Below are 20211 nucleotides of genomic sequence, written 5' to 3' on the forward strand. Positions count from 1 at the left end.
GCTGCAATCTCACGCTTGACAGTTGAGCCACAATAAAGAGAATTCAGGCAAAACCCGCTTCCGAGCCCGGCACTGTGCGCTTCTCACAGCCCGCTGCAAGTGTGCGGAATGGTGCCCGGCAGCTCCCATTCAAATAAGCATAGTCAAGAGTTATAATAAATCGAAATTTTACATATGACTATCTAAGGAAGAGTGACAAGTGCACTATTGTTACAATCCCTGGCTCTCTGTTTAAGGATGTATTTTATTACCACAGTTACGGCTTTTTGAAAGTTAAAATGCTTAGCGTGTTTCTATATGTGTAGATCCTTAGGTAAGCTAAACCCAAAATGCCCTGGAAATTAGTGCGAGATGGACTTCTGTTAGAGTTGTGGAAGGTCACATTGCATTTTGCAAAAGATTCACAGCTTTTGGTAGCAGCGTTTTACTGCTGTGCAGGAATTTTCCAGCCTGGCCGGTCTCTCCCCATCCAAAAGTTTGGTCAGAGCAAAACCCACCAGTGATGAGATCGAGTCTGTGTGCCACCATCCAGGGCAACGTGTGAATTATAGCAATGCTGTGTGCTGCTCCTGAAGTCAGTTCTAGCAGACAGAAGTCTCCCGGTGTGGAAGCCTTTGCAGAGTACGTGGGAGGGACCCACTCAGCCGGGGCCACACACTGGCCCCGCTGTGGCAGAAGAGTTGCTAACAAGGGGCCTGGAGACCTGGGAGCCCTTTCACATGGGATGGGACTTGCGCGTGTAAAGATGGGGAGCTTAGTTTCCACTAGTTCTTCAGAAGGGTCCAAAATCTCAAACAATGTAGGGACTTCCGCTTTAGGTAGTGGCCTCTAACCTGGTTGGGGTTGCATTTATTTTTAAGAGGCTTCTGTGTCATGGTATTGGAATATTATGTATACTACAAAACACAGGCAAAGCAGAAGAATCAAAAAGGGCATGAGTCAAGTAAGTACAAATAGAAGAGCCTGAGTGTTCACTCCTGTGGGTCATCTTGTACTCCCCTGCACAGAGCACTGCCTGAGACCTGGGCTCCTCGTTGTTTAATGTGCATTCTGCATCCCCTAGGAAGCTTGTGGAAACCCAGAGACTGAGTCAGCAGATTTGGTAGATCTGAACTATTCCTTGCTTTCTTTTCTTTCTTTCTCCTTTCTCCCTTTCTTTCTCTTTTCTTTCTTTCTGTCTTCTTCTTTTCTTTCTTTCTTTCTTTCTTTCTTTCTTTTTTTCTTTTCTTTCTTTTTGTACTGGAGATTGAACCCAGGGCCTTTGTAGTAAGCTACATCCCCAGCCCTTTTTAAAATTTACTTATTTTAAGGCAGAGGCTTGCTAAATTGCCGAGGCTGGGCTTGTACTCATAGTCCTCCTGCTTCGGCCTCCCAGAATGCTGAGATTACAGGCAGGCACCACCACACCCTGCTAGGATTACTCTCTTTCTCAAAAGCTGCCAGGAGAGGCTGAAACTGCTAATCCATGGCTCATCCTTGGAGTGTCAAGTGGAGGGTGAGGTACATGTTATTTCGCTGCAGAGCCCCCTCTGTGTGGCTTCTGCTGTCCCCCAAACTGTTCCTCCACACCTGGGTTTAGGAAACAGAAGTGGCTAAATCTGTGACAGCAGTTTCTCCAGTGAGGCTGCAGGAGACCCCTGGGACTCTCCGACTTCTCCTGCACTCCTAACTCAAGCCCTGCCTTTTGCCGCTGCTGCCCCAGTCCCCAAGGCCTTCCAGAGCTGAGCCCAGGCTGGTTAGCTTAGCAACCTCTTGGATGGTCCCCAAAGATCTCCGCCTTGGGGACCCGGGCCAGCCGGCGTCCATTGCAGACCTCTGAGCTGCTCCTCCCGCAGCAGCCTTGACTTCCGGCTGCCCTGTGATCAGCAGGGTGAGCTGGACTCTCCCAGTCAGCTGGCTGTCCCCAGCCAGGACTCTGTGAGATGGAAGGAAATGCAGAAAAGCCAGGACAGAGTCGAGTGCCCTTTGAACTGTGACAATTCCCAGTGCTTATGGCTCATGACCACTGAAGAAACTTCCGGGCAGTGACAGCTACTGGCTGCGGTCATGTTCTGTGCTCTGAGGCGGCTCCACGGCCGCAGGTGGCTGCTCCCGTGTGGAGTGAAGAAGGGAAGATTTCACTAGAGATCCAAGGTGAGCTCCTCTGTGCGCCTAGAAAGAGCACAGTGAAAGACGGGAACGTGGCGACACCCTGAAGAGCCACAGTCCTAGGAGTTGGTGGAGAACAGTGCAGACAGGTAGGAAGCAGTGAGGTTCGAAGTCAGTGTTCTCCTCTGCCTCTGCCCCCTCAGCTGTTGGAAGGGCCCCCCAACATCATGGAAAGCCAAGGAAATAAGGGTCGTGCTGGAACCATTGGCCACTAAGGTGTCGCCATGTAAGGGGAGAGCCTCTCTCCCCCACTCTGCCCTGGCTGTCTGGATTGCATGTGTCATCCAGTCTGGGTCACTCCTAGTTGGTCCTGTAACCACAGGGCAACCCCGCCTACCTTGAACTTTCTCTCCAGAGGCTGCCGCTGGTTTTGCTGTGTTCTGTGTCAGTTTGGGATGGCCCCTAATCCATAAAAATCACCATGTTCTCAGGTTGGCATGCACCTTTATTCACTTTAGGGTATACAGGACCGTGCTGCCAGTGGGAGATGTGCTATGTCTCTGAACTGGCAACACGAGCAAGAGGGTTTGCTAGATGAAATCTGCCACATTTGCCTCCACATCCATGTCTAAAAGTACTTTCAGAGTACAGTGCTTTCCAAAGCGAAATTTTAAGAACCCATCTATATTTTAGTGCTGTAGTTTTATAATTATCCTTGAAAAATGGGGCCCATTTTTCCCTATCACGCTTCCATTTCAGATGCATTCTCTTCCTCCCCCGAGTCAGTGCACCAGCTGCTTCTCTTTGGGAGAGGTCGGCGTGCTTCAAAGGGGTCTAGCAGCTTTGCTAGTCTCGCTGCTCGTATGTCCTTCTATGACCCGGAGTGAGGTTTATTCATCTGACTTCTAAAGGGCCCTAGACTAAAAGGATCCTTTTACAGGTTCGTCTAGAAACTCAATTTACATCCTAATAAACTCAGAGTGAATCAATGTCCCGCCGTGCTGTGCCCGAGCAGAGCGGCACTGTGAAAACACATGTCACCGGGGGGGTCAGATGTTGCTGAAATGTGCAGCAACACGGGCTTTTCATCAGTCCACACCAGTCTTTTCAAGCTTATGCAGCAGAGTATGTGTTAATATGTGTGCTCGTATATTCATGTTGATATTGGCAAAAGGTATTACAGTTGCTTGTTTTAGTCCATTTCTCTTTGCTGTGTCCATGTTTAAACCAAAAGTGTGCCCCCCAAAATATGGCATGTTGACATGCCTTTGAAGAAAAGTAGTCAGCTAGGATTGATTAGATATTTTTTCTTTATACTTTCATTTCATGCATCAGCGAGGTATTTTTGGGGGGAGTTTTTTTTAATGTCACACTCTATCAGAAATGCACCCAGTAAGAGCAATTTGGGATATATTTCTTTCCCTTCTTGTTCACCTCTCCCAGTTCTGGGAAGAGGTGATTTCTTTGAGATTAGCGGGAGTCAGTGTGTGTGTGTGTGTGTGTGTGTGTGTGTGTGTGTGTAAGGAACTGTGAACTTTAGGAGTGAGATTCACCTTTCCCCCCCTCCACGGGTGACTCACACATCCAGTTTCACTGGGTTCCATACTGTTGCATCATTACATTTACAAAGGAGAGATCTATTTACCAAATCTTGGGCTAAAGCTCCAGTGTATTTGTTCTAACAGGTCCTATTGGATTCCAAAGCTTTTTCATAGCTAGTGTCAGTTCTGTGTCTATTTTGTTGAAAGCTCCTTGTAATGGACATGTTGGCTTCATAGGTCTGTCTTGGCTGGAGGGTGGTGAGGGTTACCCTACAAGTCTAGTCATTCCCAAGGTCCGTGATGACTCAGACAGAATTCCAAGTGGTGTGTTCTGAAAAATCCTTAGAAGGAAGTATCATTGAGAACAAGTTCCCCAGGAATGAAGTACAAAGTGACGGATGCTTGGAAAAGTCTTCTCCCTGCCACAGAAGCTGGAGCCTGTCATCACTGCCTAGCACCCTTCACGTCTTGCTGACATAAGCAAGCTGTCAATCTGCCTGGCATCTTGATGGTGCCGGCCCCATGCAGCTAGATCTTGTCCCTATTCCCAGTGTTCTAGCTACAGTGAACTGCTTTGACTGGCAAACTCCAGTGCCACTTCAGGACCAGCTTACAGGGCCCCTCCTTGGTGACACCTGCCCCGTGTGTCCTCAGAGCCTGTCGTACATTCATCTGCTTTGCCACTGTGCATGGAGTAGAGTTATTTACATGTCTTAGTCCCTGGTAGAGTTCGAGCTCTGGCAAGGCAGGAACACGTCCTTCATCTCTCTAACCTGACACAGAGCTTGGAGCCCAGTATTTGTGGCACTGGGAAGGGGGTCCTGTGTTTACTGCCCTCTGCACTGATGTTGGTGTCAGCAGCTAATGATTATGAAGCGTTCCCTATGTGCCAGACACCAGGCTCTGTCCACATGCACGGTCTCATGTAACCACCCATAACCCTGACTTTAATCTGTTTTTCACTCATCTTACAGATGAGGAAACTGAACCTCAAAGTAATTAAACCCAGCATAGCACTTGCCTGGTAAATGCAAGGTCCTGAGTTTGACTCTTGGTACCAAAAAATTAAAGTTAAAAAAAAAACGGAAATTGTACCCAAACATAACCAGGTTGGGATCTGAACCCACCTTCCTGCGTTGCAATCCTGCCCCAGCTTCTTTTCCCTCACCTGAGCGACGGACAGGATAATTCATTTACTCCCTGCACCGGGGATTGATCTTCAAGCCTCACGTGTGCTAAGCAAGTGGAGCTGCATCCCCAGCCCAGGAATACGCTTTCAAAGACTGCAAGCTGTGATTTATGTGCCGACCCTAGCAAAGTACCCAGCAGGCAGTCGAGATGGCTGGTTCTCATGAACACGGCATGATGAACACGGTGTGGGTGTACGTGGTCTTCTGGTCAGCAAGAGGCAGAGTGCGTGTTTGAACCTAAGCTTCCTTCACCATGTCACCTTCCTGACCCTGATGCTGCAGGGCTACCCTTTGTGCCTTCAGCAGAGCGAAGGCTCCCGTTCCATCCCAGGGTCACCGGGGAAGCTTTGGGAGGAGGAAGCAGGGTCCCCACCACCCATCCCAGCAGAACTCAGGGTAACTTGGAGATAAAGTGCGCCTTGTTCAGGGAGCAGCGGCAGCTCATGCAGGAACCAGCTTGGCAAACATTAGGATGTTACCAGCATCTCATTAGGCACTGGCACTAATTATTTATCTCCCCAAGGAGAAGGAAGGCGTGGCACTGGAGCTCCTGGATCGGCTCTTCCTTTGCTGTGACCTCAGGACAAGTCATTGCTTATCTTGCCCAGTGTGAGCCTCCAGGGTTGGAGCCAGACTGCTTCACCTGAAACTTTGCTTTCTGCAGGGATGAACTTTGCTGTGCGGTCTATGCCAGTGGTTCAGTAGCCAATCCTGGCCCAAGTTTAGGTCCAATAAAAACGTACTTTCCACTAAGACTAGAAGAGTTATTTAAAAATATAAACTGAGGTTTGCAGCTACTGTCATTGGGTGGATACTAATTTAGAAATAAGTAAATATTTTAAAATGAATTCTTGAAGGTGAGACAGGATCTAATGACAGCTGCCTCTAATGCTGGGCTGTTTCCCAGGGAGAAACACACACAGAATTGAGCTTAAAGGACATTGTTTAAAAACATGGCTGTGGGGCGTGGTGGTTCATGACTAGGATCCTAGTACTCGGAAGGCTCAGGCAGGAGGATTGCCACGAGTTTGAAGCCAGCTTGGGATGAGTTCAAGACCAGCCTGAACTACTGAGACCCTGTCTCAAAAAAAATGAAAAATATATGTGTGTGTGTATATATGTATGTGTGTGTGTGTGTGTGTGTATACATCTTTCGGTGCAGTTTTATAAACATCTGGGTGAAGAGGTAAATTCCTCCTTTTCCTGGCCCCTCTGCTTTACTTTTTCCTTTTCCCCTCTCCATTGAAGAAATTTACTTCCAGCTAGAATTAGATCATTGTCCGAGTACATGCACTGAGCTCCCTGGCTTTCACTCTTGATGTGCACTTGAGAAGGCGGAAGTCCCTGGTCTCTCCTTTCCTGGTCTCTCCTTTCCCACCTCTCTGCCACAGTCAGAATTCCCAGCAGCAGATTCCAGCCCACCTGGGGCCCTCCCGCCTTCGCTGGTTGTCCTCTTTCAGCGACACCACATTGCAGCTGTCTGTTGCCAGGCCTCGGGCACACCTGGCCTTCCAGCTCTGAAACACCAGACTCTCTCCTTGGCCTTAGAAGGAGCCAGGGTCTGTCCTCAAGGACGCTTCCGTACCCAGGTGCATGTAATTGCCCAACCCCGTGTGCTGTTCCCCCAGCAATAAAAATCCAGCAGGGAAATGAATGCTACAATTAGTTTGTTTGTCCTTTGACAAGATCTCTCCAGTCGAAAAAATTGTGTTGATCTAACCGGCTGGGCAGTCCTTGCTAAAGTGAAAATGTAACTGCCGTGCCTAATGGCCCATGAGATTGTGTTCTGAAGAACTTGTATTCTCCTTGAAAGGACGTTTGATCTTGAGAGTCCAACCTCTGGCAGAGGCACTGCCTTTTAGTGGAGCGTGTTTGTTATTGTGTGTGTTTCCTCTCTGTGCTAGTCATGGATGGGGCAGCCCATCGCTGTACCTTACTCACTATGTCCGTTAACAGGAAGATGTCTTGACAGATGGAAAGATGGGTGCATGATGGATACACTGGCTTGCCTTGCTATGTGTCTTTCTTTAGAGACAGAGCCTCTCGGTATAGTTGACTGGCCTTGAACTCACTATGTAGCCCAGGCTGGCCTCAGACTCATGGCAATCCTCCTGTCTCAGCCTCCCAAGGGCTGGGATTACAGGTGTACACCATCAAGCCTGGAATTGCTGTGCGTCTCACTTGTCAAGTTTGCCAACATTTAAGAGGGAAAAAACACTAATCACTGCCCTTGCAGAAAGCTTTTGCTTAACCTTGCACCATGGCTGAGTCTTTGAGTTTCATTCGTCCACGTGTTCATTCACCCCACTTAAGCAGTATATAAGTACTTAGAGTGAGCTGCGGGCGTGGGACATAGATTTGAACAAAACAAGCGTGCTCCTTGCTTTCCAGGATCTGGGACAGAGAAGCATTAAAATGCAGTTATACATATAATTACTTAACTAGAGCTGTAATCAGCATTTTTTAGATTTCCCTTTTTCTTGTGATATAATTCACACACCATAAAACTCATCATTTTAAAACGTACAATTCAAGCTTGGTGCGGTGATGCCTATTTGTAATCCCCGCACTCTGGGAGGCTGAGGCAGAAGGATGTCAAGTTGAGCCCAGCTTGGGCAACTTAGCATTTTAAATCCTGTCTCAAAATAATACATTTTTAAAAGGATTGGGGATAGAGCTGCATCTCAGTTCTGCAAATAATAATAGTGGTGATGATGGTGATGATGATGATAATAACAACAGTAGTAATGACAAAGTGTACAATTTCGTAGTTTTAGAAAAGAGGACTTTTTTGTAGTAAAATGATACTTTTGAGTGAAAAATTTAGTCTACCCTACTGTTTTCTCGGCACAAACCACTTGGTTTGAGTTACAGGAGCAGATTTTTCACTCTGCTGGCATTGCATCATCCAGGAGCACTAATGTCAGAAAGGCAGGGGAAAGGGACACAGCTGTGACTCCATCTCCCGAAAGCTGCCCAGAGGGAGCTCCCTGGAGCCACACAGGGAGCTGCTGGCACACAAGGTGGCCCCATGAGGCTTTCTTCCCCGCCCTCTCCTTGGCCACGCTGGTGCTGGCGCACCCATAGCCTCTCAGGATTTGCTCTTCTAAGAACAGACCCTTGGGGAGTCCCGGCCCTGGGTGGAAGAGACTGCAGCCTCAGGAACGCTCGAGACCTGACCCCCAGGACTTAGCTCCGTGACCCTGTCCCTAAGACAGCAACCAACGCTGGGGCTTTCTGCAGCGTGTCATTGGACTTGAGACATAAAATGCTGTGCTCCTGCATACCGTGCAGGGGGGATCTGAGGGGACCCATGCACAGATTGGAGAGAGCTGAGATTGGTTTCCCGCTCTTCCCAAGTTGTGCTTTGCCTCAGTTCTCCTAGGAAGATAAGGACAAAAGCCCAGCCGGCCTCCTTTATGAGGTGCGGGAAAGAGGCGGGGAGACAGGGGTCCAGCGGCTTCTGTAGGGGCTGGGCTTTCAGGGACAGCTGCTACCTCTGCACGCGGTTCCAGAGCTCCTGTGGAAGACAGCTTGGGGCCCCCCAACAGATCGGAGAAAGAGTAGGTTGCTCACCGTCTTGGGATGGCTTTGTTATTGCGTGTTCGCGGTGCATGTTTGCAGACGAGGTTACACTCCTCGCAGGGAGTTGGTACCGGCATATCACACATCTTAATCCTTTTTCACCCCTTCCCTCTGCTCCCTCCCTCCATCTCTTGCTCCCCTTCCCTTCTGCAAAAGCTCTATCTCCCTATTTCTTGTTATCTGTCTTTTATTTTACTCTTTATTTATACTTTGGATTTTTCACATGAGAGAAACCATGTTATATTTAAACTTGTTTGTCTGATTTATTTCACTTAACATTATGGTCTCGAAGCCAGGCATGGTGGCACACACCTATAATCCCGGCACTTGGGAGGCTGAGGCAAGAGGATCGCTTCGTGTTTGAGGCCAGCCTGGGCTACCTAGTGAGTTCAAGGCCAGCCTGTACTACACAGTAAGACCCTGTCTCAAAAAGCCAAAAAGGGGCTGGGGATTTAGCTCAGCGGCAAAAGCGCCTGCCTGGCAAGCGCAAGGTCGTGAGTTCAGTTCCCGGTACCGGAGGAAAAAAAAAAAAAAAAAAAATTATGGTCTCAAGGTACATCATTTTCTTAGAAGTGACTCAACTTTATCTTTCTTTATGGCAAAGTAATACTGCATTATGTATTTTCTTTTCATCTGCTGATGTTCATAGACCGTTGTGACAAATCCTGAAGTTATGGGTACCAAAGTGGAACTTAGCGTTATAGCTACTTCAAGACCAAGACAACCACAAAGTGCCTGCCATTTGCCAGGTGTAGTGTCACACATCTACAGTCCCAGCACTCTGGGAGGCTGAGGCAGGAAGACCACAAGTTCAAGCTCACCTTGGGCAACTTAGCAACTTCACAAGACCCTGTCTCAAACTAAAAAATATAAATAATGGAGGGGGTGGGGTGATGCTCAGTGCAAAGGCCTTGAGTTCAATCCCCACTACCGACACCACCAAAAGAAAAAAAAAAGCCTGCCATTATGTAGTCTTCTACGAATTGTAGGGCACTTTCTTGTTTATCTTATTTGACATCCTCCTTGTGATCCTCCCACATGTCACAGGCCGTGATAGTGCCAGGACAGAGAGACACAGCCTGCCTCTGATGCTACATGCGTCTCTTCTGGCCTTGATCTTTCCTTTCTCTTTCCTCTTAAATTCTCCCTTTCTTCCTCCGCTGCACTGTCGCGTAAGGAGGGTTTCCCTGTGCTTTCCGAATGACTTGCGGGTTCCCTTTGTGTTACTTAGGTGAAACACCTGCTTGTGCAGTACAATTGCTGACATTAAAAAATATGTCATGAAGACATCTGCTGGCGAATTTTATTCACTAGCTTCCTTTTGCTTCGTGGATTCCCTAGAGTTGGGGTTACTTGAGCCGAGATCTTTTTGGTTTTCAGTCCTCCAGCAAGCTGATGATCCTCTAGTCTAGATTGTACCAGGCAGCGGCAGCGCTTTCCTGGGGCTGGGATCGGTGGCAGAACCTCGAGGAACCCTCAGTTCCTTCCCCCTAGAGCCCAAGATGCACACACATGGCTCCTGGATGCAAGGGACAGGGCTGTGTGCAGCTGCTCCTTTCTCACCATCTCCCCCTCTCACAGGTACATGACCGACGGTGGACTCGGCCTCTACACGCGTCGCCTGAACCGGCTCCCAGACGGGATGGCCATGGTGCGCGAGACCCTGCAACGAAACACCTCCCTGGGCCTCGGTGACGCTGACAGGTAAGCTCACTCTGCTCTCCTGCGCTTGGCTGGATCGAGCGGCTGAGGAATGTGGGTCGGGCTATTGGGAGAATGGATATCCGGTTATGTTTTCCCCAAGGGAAGGCCTTGCAGCCGTGCCTGGGTTCAGGAGAGGGCTGCTGTGATTCCCAAGCCCACTGCTGTGGAGGGCAGGTTCGGACGGCAAGGGCTCAGGCAGCCCAGGCTTGGGGAGTTTCCCTTGTTGTTTTGACTGTTGGCACCGCCTCTTCGCCAGTGCAGCAGGCCCCAGGGGTCTGCCTACTTCCCCGCTCATTAGCCGGCTTTCTAGGCATTGCACCTCTCAATGCACAGGAGGCCTGCGTGCGGGAAGGAGCTCTGGCCTTGGCTGAGCAGCCTTTACCCTCGTCTCCTGTTGCCTGATCCTAGGAGGCTGGGCTTAAGGATGCAGATCTCTACCACACAGGCTGGGCGGCTGACACGAGAGGGGTTGATGGGCTTCAGGGTTACCGCAGTGAGAGAAGAAAAGAGCTTTAGACACATTACATTCAAGAAAGGAGACTGTCTGGCTCCAAGTTTATAGTCCTTACTCTGACACACTGATTCTGTGACCTGGAGCAACCCCTGCTGGAGGAGGCATTTGAACTGTGTGATTTCCAAGATCCCTTCCAGCTCCAGTGTGCTCTATTTCTGGATCCTGTATGGATTTCAAATGCTCCTTGGCATACTTGACTTCTTTCCACTTGTGAGTTGATGAAACAGAACATGGGATTTAGACGCGCGCTGGGAGTGGTTTGAAATGACCGTGTGCTATTACGGTGTTCATTCTCCTATCAGAAAGCCGAGTAGTAGCATAAGGTCAACTTGCTGCTGCTCTCCCAGCAGGACCTGCTTTTTAGGACTTCTATAGCTCTTGGCTTTGAGATACAGGCAACCTGCTAAAGAGACAGACATTACCGTCACACCCAGAAAAGGAATTTGCTGAGGAGGAATCTTCTCATTGAGAGCGGAAGGCTAGAAAACTTGGGCTGGTGCAGAGAGGACTGGATTCGTCTTCAAAGTATCGGTTTGAGAATTGCATAGAAACACAAACTATTTGAGAACCGCTCTTCCTAAGACTTAAGGTCTCCATAACAAAAACCTTTGTAGTAGATATTATCAGGGGAAAAAAATCAGTTGCTGCAACACCCCCACTGGAGAGTTCTGATTTGCTGTATTATTTTGCTAATTTGTATCTCCTGTAATCATGCCACACTGGTTAGTAAATCTGGTAACAGAAGCGCAGGACTTCCAGGGTACATTTGCTCTTGTAGCAAAAGAGGAATCTGAGTTGGACAGTATAATGCTTCATTGCAGGGTAAATGGAGTTATTGTAGATCACAGCTGAGCTGGATGGAAGATTTGGAGGTGGAATTGGAAACATGGGTAGTATTTGTATATTTGAACCAAATGGACAACAATATTCTCTTTTTCACACGTACAGCACACACACACACGCACACGGTCAGGTGTGATCACTTGAGATGGAAGGAACGTTCTTCTTTCAACCACGATTTGAAGGAAGAACTCAAATGACTTTTTAAAACAATGTATAGTATTTAATAATGATTATCATTTTCTTCCTGTTTTATGGAAATTCAGCATTTAGACAGAGAACTACTTTCCCTTGTTCTAAAATATGCTAAAGTCTTTCATCTCCAAAAGGTACTGTGGTCAGGCCGTAGTAAAGCTTCCTTTTTGGCTAAGTTGAAATAGTAGTGTTTGTTCCTATAAAATTCTCTATGAAAATCTCTTACAAAAACTACGCCCTAGATAAGTATTTCACCAAGTGGAAGCTACTAATAGTAACATGGGAAATAATTTTAGATAGTAGATATAGAAATATGCCTTTTTAACAGTTATATTTTAATTTATAATAGTGTCTCTTAAACTTACAACATCATGGTTTCATGGTTTCACAAATCCTGCTTAAGGTAAGGCTACGGTAGTGTGAGACAAGTTAATGTAAAATTCTGAGAAATATCACAGATAGTAAACATGCAAATAGCTATAATTTGGGTAATACTGCTCTTGTCACTATAATTGGAAATATATTCTTTACACGATTTAAATTAGACAAGTAGTCAAAATTTTTTCTTTTTAACCTGAAAACAAGGAGATCCCCAAACTAAGATATTTCCGGGAAGTTCTATATAAAAAGGAAGCCCTGTGCTATAGCTTCACACAGAAGCAACAAAGTTCTGCAAAGGAAACAGGGAAAGTAGACCTGAGAGAGTAGACCTAATTAGGTCTCAGCAAAGACATGCATAAGAAAGGCAGAAAATCGTTAATCCCAGCGGTGCAGCGCAGGAGGACAGTAGCTGCTCCCCTAAGACCATAAAGGACGCTGACCTTGGAGACAGACACGGCTACTTCTAACCGGATGTGGCTGGGGTCTCTGTAGGGTTATTAAAAGCAGCTGATAGCAGTGTGTACCTTCAGAGCCTACGAGATAGAGGCCATGTCAGTTCGTGCGTCTTGCATGTCACCAGCCGGCTTCTGAGAAAGAGTAAAGGAAGATAGCAAATTTGAAATGCCAGATCTGCCCTTGATCTCCTGTCACTCTTCAGGATAAGCACCCCAGCTCTTTCCCCGATAGTGATCAGGGGCTGCTTCCAGCAAACCAGAGCCTGAGAAGGCAGGATCAAAAGGAACAGCGGAGGTGGCTTATGACTCGTCACAGGGCCCCGATAACATGCAAATGAAGGGCACTTCGGGAGGAGGAGAAACGTGAGACACAGGAGCAGACAGGGAATGGTTTGTTGAGCTCCTGCCATCTCCCGCTTGTGTTGTCACCCCCAGAACTCCAGCAGGTTGTCCCTGAGTTCCAGAGAGAATGCTGCACTCTGGGGAATTTCCCCTTGTGGGTCGTATTCACTCCAAAGGGTCACTGGGCTCTTCGGTCTTTAGCCACTTTGTGTTTCAGCACAGGCTGGGCCGAGGCGGGGAGTGGCACCCCAGGGTCAGCTGCACAGCACTGAGAGACCAGGGGGACGGAAATCGGGCTGGGTGTGAAAACTAGGCAGGGAGAATTTGGGATTACTTGGTAACTGTCTTCAGAACCGTTAGAATGCTCACTGAATCTCAGCGGCTTTTCTGCACTGGAGCAATGAAGCCGTGTCACTTCAGACCTCCCAGGGAGCAGAGAACAAAGCCCAGGTGGTACAAAGTTGGTCTGAGACTTGAGCAAAACGGAAACTGCCCTCCTGCAGTGCTGGAGCTCACCAAACAGAAAGAGACTTTTATTCCCTTCGCGTGACAAGTGTTTGGTGGCCCTTCTGATAAGGAACATCTGGGGCCCTTTCAGTTCTGGGTTCAGAGTCACTGGACAGACTTCTCGACCGGCCCTGAGGCCCAGCTGGCCACCGAAAGCCACCCTCGTTTCACTTTGAATCAGCAGGCTGCTCCTGGGGTGAGTCCCACGGTGCGAGGAGGTAACTATGCAGCCTGGTATTTGAGCGGCCTGCCAATCCCAGCCCTCTGTCCCTGCCAGGAGGGTCACAAGAGCTCCTACAGCCCAGGCACCAAACTTGGCTTTGTGATTTTTTTGAAACAAAGCAGCTCTCCTGGCATGGAGCGGTGCTTTGATGGATTCGAGTCCAACCTAAAGAAGTGTTTAATCCAGGACAGAGGCCCCTAGCCTGCAGGCGGAACGGGTGGGGAGCCCTGATCAAGCAGTAGGTCCCCACAGCAGGTTTTTCTTAGGACTGGGCGCTGCTGGGCAGTGACTTCACAAGGGAGAAGAGCTGCCTCCCCTTGCCCCCCATACCAAGCCTGTAGAAGGCACGAGAATCACCCTGGTGTCTCCAGAACCTGTGGCTGCACTCCAGGTTGGCTGTGTTGTCACTGAGAAAGGGAGACTGTCCTGGCTCGCCCAGCCTGGCGCCCTGAGATCACAAGGTCATTAAAAGGGGAAGAGGGAGGCAGAAGACAGGTTAGAGGGACCCAGACTGCTGGTGCTAGTCTTGAAGATGGGGAAGAAGGTCGCAGCCAAAGAGTGCAGGTGGCCTCAGAAACAAACACGGCCCCCACAGGGCCACGGCAAAACTAGAACGTATGCACTGGAACTGCTTTTAGCTAGTCAGTGTATAGTAATTTCTATGGCACAATCAAAGGTGAATAAAACTGGGATCAGAAAGCTACAAAAACAGTAAGAATCACCCATATCCTGACGGATTGCTTCAGAGAGCGACCTGTGCTGAGCGCCTTACAGATACTAAGTCCTGGCGCCTGGCCCTGGCTCTTTGAGGGGTCGCAGTGACAGACTGCTGTAGACTTGCAGCAGCAGTTCTCAGAGAGGCCGAGCAGGCTTCTCCAGGTTTGCACCGCTAACAAGTGTCTCTGTCTGCCTGCAACTCACTTTTCTTCAGAATTAATTAATTAATTTGTAATTAAGTTCTCTTTTTCCTCTAATGACTGCATATGATAAAAGAACAATTATAAATGAAAGGAATGTAGCATTAGGATAGGACCAGGAGAAAATAAAAGTTAGGATGTAATGTGTAGAAAAAGGAGAAAATAGTCAGGCATGGTGGTGCACACCTGTAATCCCAGCACTCCGGAGGCTGAGGCAGGAAGATCATTGCACTTGAGACCAGCCTGGGCTACAAAGTGAGCTCAGGGGTGGGGATATAGCTCAGTGGCAAAAGCACTTGCCTGGCAAGCTCAAGGTCATGAGTTCAGTTCCCAGTGCCAAAAAACCCCAAACAAACAAACAAAAAAAACAAAGTGAGCTCAAGGCCAGCCTGAACTGCATAGCAAGACCTGGTCTCAAAAAGACCACACACACAAAAAAAGGAGAAAATAGAGTATACATACATGCAAACCAAACTGTGGGAAACTGAGGCAGAAGGATCACAAGACCAAGTGCAGCCTGGGCATCTTAGTGACTTAGCGAGAGTCTGTCTCAAAATAACAAATGGACTCAGGATGTAGTTCAGTGTGAAGCCCCAGGGTTCAGCCCTTAGTACATACTGTGAATGGAAATAAAAAGCTCTATCCTGGTTATGTCTTTCAGTGATAATTCAGTACTGAGCTCCCTGGTGGCCCAGGTGAAAAATGCAATTTGTTTTGCTTTTACCCTCTGCCCACACTATTCATGCTGTCATGCTTGGGCCTGTCCGTTGACCTCCTTGTGCATACCCATTCTCTGGCGCTCACCCCTGACATTATCCTCTCCCTCTCTCATTTTCCTTGTCTCCTCCTCTTGAGCGCCCACGACTCCCTATGGTGCCCGTCCGTATCCAGAAGCCTTTTCTGAGTCCTGCATTCAAGGCTTAGACTCCTTGGGCAAAGAGCTGGCTCCAGCAGAGTACCCAACATCCCATCCCCTTCCTCTTCCCTCTCCTGCCTGTGTGCAGCAAGCAGAGACTGAGTGGGAGACAGCAAAGCTCAAGAAGGAGCCTCAGGGGCAGAGGGTAGTAATTACCACATTGGCCTTTCCTAGGGCTGCTTTCCTTCCGGTACTGTGGGCTTCAAGTCAGAGCTGCTGCTTGTGGGATCCCCAGGCAGAGCCACCTGGGCTGAGCAGCGGCGGTGCTGACAGGAAGCCAGCCATCTGCACCTTAAACCACAGAGGCATTCCGGGGGCACTGCAAAGGGCAGAGAAGTAACCACCTGCAGAGTAGTGTGTGCCCTGCTACAGTGGAAAAGCAGGATGGGGGCGCCATGAGACACCGGCCCCCTGCCAGCTCTCTAAGGTTGCCCAGCCTCATAACTTCCTTCCACCGTTTCATTACACAGTAGCCCAGCTGGGTGGGGAACATAGCACACCCTAGAGAACATCTTCTCTTGTGGTGCCTTCTCAGTAGTTGTTTAGAGGTCATTGGTATCGATGGAAAGATGTGAAGCAATATGAAAGCCAAAAGGAGAAGCCAAAGAGAAGAGCCAAATAGGAAACCTTCCTCTGTGTTTACTCCTTCAGCACAGGCCCCAACCACCAGTCAGAATGTGTCCTGCAACAGAAAATATCTTCCTGTGTTGTAATCCAGGTACAGCGGACCCTTAACTTACCAGCTCAGTTTGCACATGAGGGCTGGTTGTAACTCAAGTTGGTTGTAAGTTGAGAGTATTTTTCCCATAAGAAATAATGGAAATACCCATAATGCATTCCGAACCTGCAAAAGCACCTCTTAACTGACCTTTTCACAATAATAAAGGGTTGTATAATACATGTAACTTATTAGAAACACCAATAATTTTCCTAGTTTGTTCACCAAAAAGTTATAAAATGTGTGTAGTTCACCAGAAACAATAGTTTCACACTGTACTCGCCACTCAAGAGGACGGCTCTGGCTTGCAGGAAGGGCAGATGAAGTGGAGGTGGTCACTGTTTGGAGGGAGAGTCCCCTCACACAGGAACGTCGGGACTCTGGCTCTCTGGCGTCCTTTCCTCGGGAGTCTGTAGCCCACTAGGGTCTGCTTCTGGCTCCCTAGGTCTCAGCCTTTTCAGAACTGAAAACTGGTCTAAGGTTGTCTGTTTCTTTCTTTTCTTTAACACTGTTCTTTTCCATTGTGATTACTTTCTTTACCTTTACTTTCTTTACCAAATGGCACCAGTCATTTTGATAACAGTAATCGTAGCAATTATAGAAAGCACTGACCAAAATCACGTCCACAAACACGTGCGTCTGGGCTCAGACTGACACTTAAGTATGCTTACATGTGCTTTTCTGGCATCCCAAGTCTTTGTTACAACCGCGCAAGTAGCCACCATTTGGGTCGTAACTCAAGACTTTGGTTGCAAGTTAAACCTAAAATCCCAGTCTTAATCCAGGGTGTTTGTACATTAGGCGGGTCGTAACTCGAGGGTCCACTGCATCTAGAAAGTCCTTGTATCAGGATAGGGTAGGTTACACTGCGAAACAAACAACTCCACAAATCCACCCTCACTGTCCCCTGCCACTGTGGGTCAAGAAAGCACTGTTTGTTGTACCTCATTTTTACTCTCGGGCCCAGAGATACCAGAGGGTCACCATTTAGAGCAGTGACAATCCCACCATAGGGAGAAAGGGAACATAGCAGACCACACACTGTCTCTCAAAGCTGCTGCGCAGAAATGACCCCTCGAACTGCCATGCCCATGGCAATGGCCACAGGAAGTCCTTAAATTCACAGGTGAAGAAAAGTACAGCTCTACCGTGTGCTGGCAGGAAAATAGAAGACAACTGACAACTGCGCCTGGGTCTATTGCTGTTTTATTACATAAGAATGACAGCCTGAGCTCAGTGTTCCCAGACCCCCGTCATTTAACCAACACCATGTGGTGCATGCAGTGGATCACACATTTATTGCATACCTCCTGCATACCAGCACCACACCGACCAGTCTAACTCCGTGGCCTCTAGTCGCTCCTCTGGGTGGGGAGAAGGAGCGGGTATAGTTGCCTTTTTGGTAGAGAAGGAATCTGATAGCTGAATTGGTTAAAGAATTTCATTCAGTGCTCTGGCTCAGCTGTCAGTTGACTAAGTTTTGCCAAGTGACGACTTGTAGAAAATGCTGGTAGTTATTTCTTATCTACCAAACACCTGCAGTGCTCAGTAAGGGCTCAGGCCCATGCAAAGATCAGAAGACATGGTCTCTACCCTGAAGAAACATGTGGTCAGGCAGAGGGGGCAGAAACTTAAGCAAACCCTTGTGATGCTGTGCGCCACGTGTTAGAGATGTTTGCCGTGTGCTGTGGGATAACCGTGGTCCAGTACCAGACACTTGCTGCTATCCTAATAAAATGCAGGTTTGTTTGGGGTTTTTTCTCGGTGATGACTCAAAGCATCCTCTACAAACGTTACTGAGATGTCAAGCCAGCCACCTTATCTCCTTATCCACTTGGCACTTCTTTTTGTTTTCTCTAATATCCTCTGTCACTTTCAGGGAGCAGCCTGGCCATAATTCTTGTTACTGAAATCAAGATCTGATTGGAACCAGCCCGTGTGTAAGGCAGCCCTGATGCTGCTGTGTGAGGAAGTGTCACTAGTTCGGCATGATCTTTATGCTTCCCCCCTGCACAGTGGGCTGGCCGGAGTTTCCTCAAGCCAGACGTTCTTCCCAAGGCCACATTTGCATGCAGATTTATTTTCCCAGTCTGCCTCTGCTGTCAGTTCTGTCACATGGAAGCTTCCAGTGCCAAGGCTGGGTTTACTCAGCCAGTACTTACAGCCCTCTCACTTGGCCAGTGAAGAAATTAAGATTGCCAGTGACCTGACAATGACCGCTTGTCCTCCAAGCTCCAGGGAGCAAAGTCACCTCCGTGCGGGTTTGGAGGGCACGAACTCTAAGGAAGGCAGTTGACAGACAGCATGTGCTAAGTGGAGCCGATGCCTGTAGCCACACAATAAGGGAAGGGGCACACTCGGAGCCACAAGACCTTGTGCTGGACCTGGCTGTGCCTCTGGTGCATATCTCAGGGGAGATGCGTCCCCAGCCTACACTCCCTGCTTGTTTGGGCTGGGCTTCAGGGTCTCCAAGCTCCTGGGAGCCAGAAGGTGGAGTTCACCGAATATCATCCTTGCAGGACATGGGTTCCATGCACTCATCCCCTTTCACGGTCACAGTGACACGTGTCATCCTGTGCTGGTGTTCCAGTGAGAAGCAGGTGCTTGCCCAAGGCACCCCAGGTGTCCTGCGATGAGCCGGGCCTTGGCCACCTTGCCAAGGGGCCCCTTGCTTGCGCTGGTGCTGTCGTCTTTGAGGAGTTTGGGAGGCGGGTGTGGGTGGTGCTGGTGGCAGCGCAGAGGAATGCCAGGCAGATAGACGGGAAGGGGATCTTCCAGGACAAGTGTGGGGAAGACAGCGTCATGGATGACAGTGCCGGCCCTTGGAGCTGTCTGCTGCTTCGGAAAAAAATCGGCTATCATGTTTTGCGATGGATTCTGTTTCTACTGGCACTTCACCACAAATTTTATTAAGACTTTGAATTGTAGTTGTATTTTCATCAAGATTACGAAATTCCAGGTTACTGACAAGCATGGAATTATACTTGTTTCCCTGGGTGTTTTGCCTTAGGATTAAACTAGACTTAGATGTCCACCGTTCCCTGAATCAGTACTCATGGTGGCTGTGACCTGTACGGAGCAGGGCAGATGGTCACCCTTGGGGACCGCAGAAGCAGGTTGGAAGGACTCCGCTCTCCTGTGACTTTTCATGCAGTGAACACATTGTCTGGTCCACCAGAGCCCCAGAGGCCAAAGATCACTTGTAGTGAGTTGGAAAGTTCTACAAGGAAAGAATAAATTTCACATAGGAGGAGATGAAGGCTCAGAAAGATGGCATTCCTTCCTCAAAGCCATGGTGCCATAAAAGGCAAAGTTAGCGTTTCAATTCAGTTCCCTCTGGCCAAAAAACTGTAGCTTTTAATCTTTGTGCTCACCTCCCTCTTTGTTCAAAGGCTCCATTGTCAACTCTCCCAAAAAATGAAGGTCTCTCGGAGCTACATGAGTGATTGGCACACATCTTCCCAGGGCCTGGCACCAACCACGGCACTTGCAAAGGTCACTACCTCTAGGGGCTGGGGATTTAGCTCAGCGGCAAAGCGCCTGCCTGGCAAGCGCAAGGTCATGAGTTCGGTTCCCGGTACCGGAGAAAAACAAAAAAACAAACAAACAACAAAAAAAAAAGGTCACTACCTCTGGACTGCTGACACTTAGGGCGGCCTGCTTCCTTCCTGGTACCATTTCTTTCACTTGAGAGCTCTGTGAACATCAGGTCCGTGTGCTGGTCATACTCAGACCAGTCTGTGCTGTGCCCCAGGAAATCTTGCCCCTTACCTAAGAAGATTTAGGGATGCTCAAAGCTGCTACTGTAATACTGTTCTCTTAAGAATGTTTAGCTGTTCTGGTGCTGACGAAGGCTTCCGATCTGTCCATGTCCTGTTGATCATACCAGCTGCCCCTTGGGGTCTGCCTTCAGCTGTCCCCTGCTGGGAGTGGCCTCTGCTGTAGACCCCTGTGGTGGTTTTGTGTCTCAACAACACAGGAGGAGGACACTGACCCCGTGCACTCCGACTGCAGCTCGGTTCTGCTCGGCACTTCCATTTATCTCCCTCATTAATCCCTGGTGCTCAGCGCCGTACAATGGCCTGAAATGAGATC

At 48.6% G+C, this 20211-nt stretch overlaps 1 protein-coding gene across 5 annotated transcripts in view; it reads left to right on the forward strand.

The window, feature by feature from the left end:
- Nav2 (neuron navigator 2) overlaps positions 1 to 20211 on the forward strand; it is a 382236-nt gene that overhangs the window by 240532 nt on the left and 121493 nt on the right. For all 5 annotated transcript variants that reach the window (XM_013502962.1, XM_005401717.2, XM_005401718.2 and 2 more), the window contains one exon: positions 9986 to 10108. In XM_013502962.1, coding sequence (XP_013358416.1) covers positions 9986 to 10108 — 123 coding nt within the window. The remainder of the gene's footprint in view (positions 1 to 9985; positions 10109 to 20211) is intronic.

This window comes from Chinchilla lanigera, unplaced genomic scaffold, assembly GCF_000276665.1.
Source record: "Chinchilla lanigera isolate Chin_1 unplaced genomic scaffold, ChiLan1.0 scaffold00075, whole genome shotgun sequence".
Lineage (NCBI taxonomy): Eukaryota > Metazoa > Chordata > Mammalia > Rodentia > Chinchillidae > Chinchilla > Chinchilla lanigera.